Source organism: Oncorhynchus kisutch, linkage group LG22 (assembly GCF_002021735.2).
Source record: "Oncorhynchus kisutch isolate 150728-3 linkage group LG22, Okis_V2, whole genome shotgun sequence".
In the NCBI taxonomy this organism is placed as follows: Eukaryota; Metazoa; Chordata; class Actinopteri; order Salmoniformes; family Salmonidae; genus Oncorhynchus; species Oncorhynchus kisutch.
The window spans coordinates 42006840-42008086 of NC_034195.2; the positions used below are offsets into that span (position 1 = coordinate 42006840).

The 1247-nt window shown below is 40.9% G+C and overlaps 1 protein-coding gene across 1 annotated transcript in view; it reads left to right on the forward strand.

Annotated features, from left to right (window-relative positions):
* The window catches only part of LOC109867012 (ovochymase-2), a 19160-nt gene extending 18117 nt beyond the window's left edge, over positions 1 to 1043 (forward strand). Inside the window, exon 15 of the mRNA XM_031801441.1 lies at positions 199 to 1043. Coding sequence (XP_031657301.1) covers positions 199 to 317 — 119 coding nt within the window. The 3' untranslated portion in view covers positions 318 to 1043. The remainder of the gene's footprint in view (positions 1 to 198) is intronic.
* Positions 1044 to 1247: the final 204 nt, after the last annotated feature.

Here is a 1247-nt window from a genome sequence, read left to right on the forward strand (position 1 = left end):
CTACTGTCTTGAAAGCAATTCTTCATGCCTTATATTGTCCTGAGATGGGAAACACTCAAAAACGCAACAATATCTGTGGGGTTAACTCAAGTAAAGTGTGAATCATTCATTTCTTTTCACATTCCTACGGTTTACTCAAGAGTAACATATGTATTTTCTTAAGTGTGTTTCTCTGTGTCTCCGGCTTTCTGTCCATAGAAGATTCAGCTGACTCCTCTAGAACCCTGCCATACCAGAAGCAGCAGGAGGAGCTGGCCTTCAGCATAGATTATGATGATAATAACTATGGAGCGGAGTCATCTGGAGAATCCTATTAGCCTTGACCCACCTAGCTTGAGGCTGGAGGACCATGTGGTATTCTTACGGAGTCAAGCTGCTTTTTGTTGCTTCCATATACCGCTCAGAAATTAAACAGACACAGCGGTTCTAACAGAGACATGATTTGAAAAAGGGAACATCCAATCAGCACAAATTCCATGGATTTTTGGGAAGGGCTATGGAACAATTGAATTGTCATACTGTCTGTCTGTCTGTCGCACGCACGCACGCACGCACAGTACACACAGTACACACACAAACACAAGCAGTTTTTCAATTAATTATGCTAAGAGAAACAGTTACACAAATTATGTTTTCCTTAGGAGGAAGAAGACATGTCTCGTCCCAAAGAATTTATGCTACCCACGTATTTCTAAATAAATACTTGACACATACAGTTCCTACCTGTTCCACCAGCGATCATTCCCATACAGTATGTTTAATTGCGGACCTTAGCCTCAGACTACTTATTAGGTTGAATGGCAAATTTGCCTTTAAATTGGGAGAAATTGGTTTCAATAAGGTTTGATGCATTGTATTACATTGCCCTCTATTGATCAAACAATGATAATGCCATGATGAAGCACAGCATGGTACACACCTTACTAGAATGACTAGATCACAGTACACACACACACACACAAATATTTTATTTGTAAACCAGTGTTCAACCACTGAGTGATCTGACACTGGAGTGATAATATTAAATTATAGCGTCATCAACATGCCTGGAGATATTTTAATTAATTAGACAGTGTGCACACATTCACACACGCACACACACAAACCTTTTCCAGTGCTAAACCGGTGCTCAACCCCTGAGTGATCTGACACTGAAGTGATTTTGGATCATTCACCTCCTCATCTGGTTCACTCAGCTGTGCTTTGTCATGGCTCCGTCATAGTGAGTTCCTCTCTCCTATTGGTCC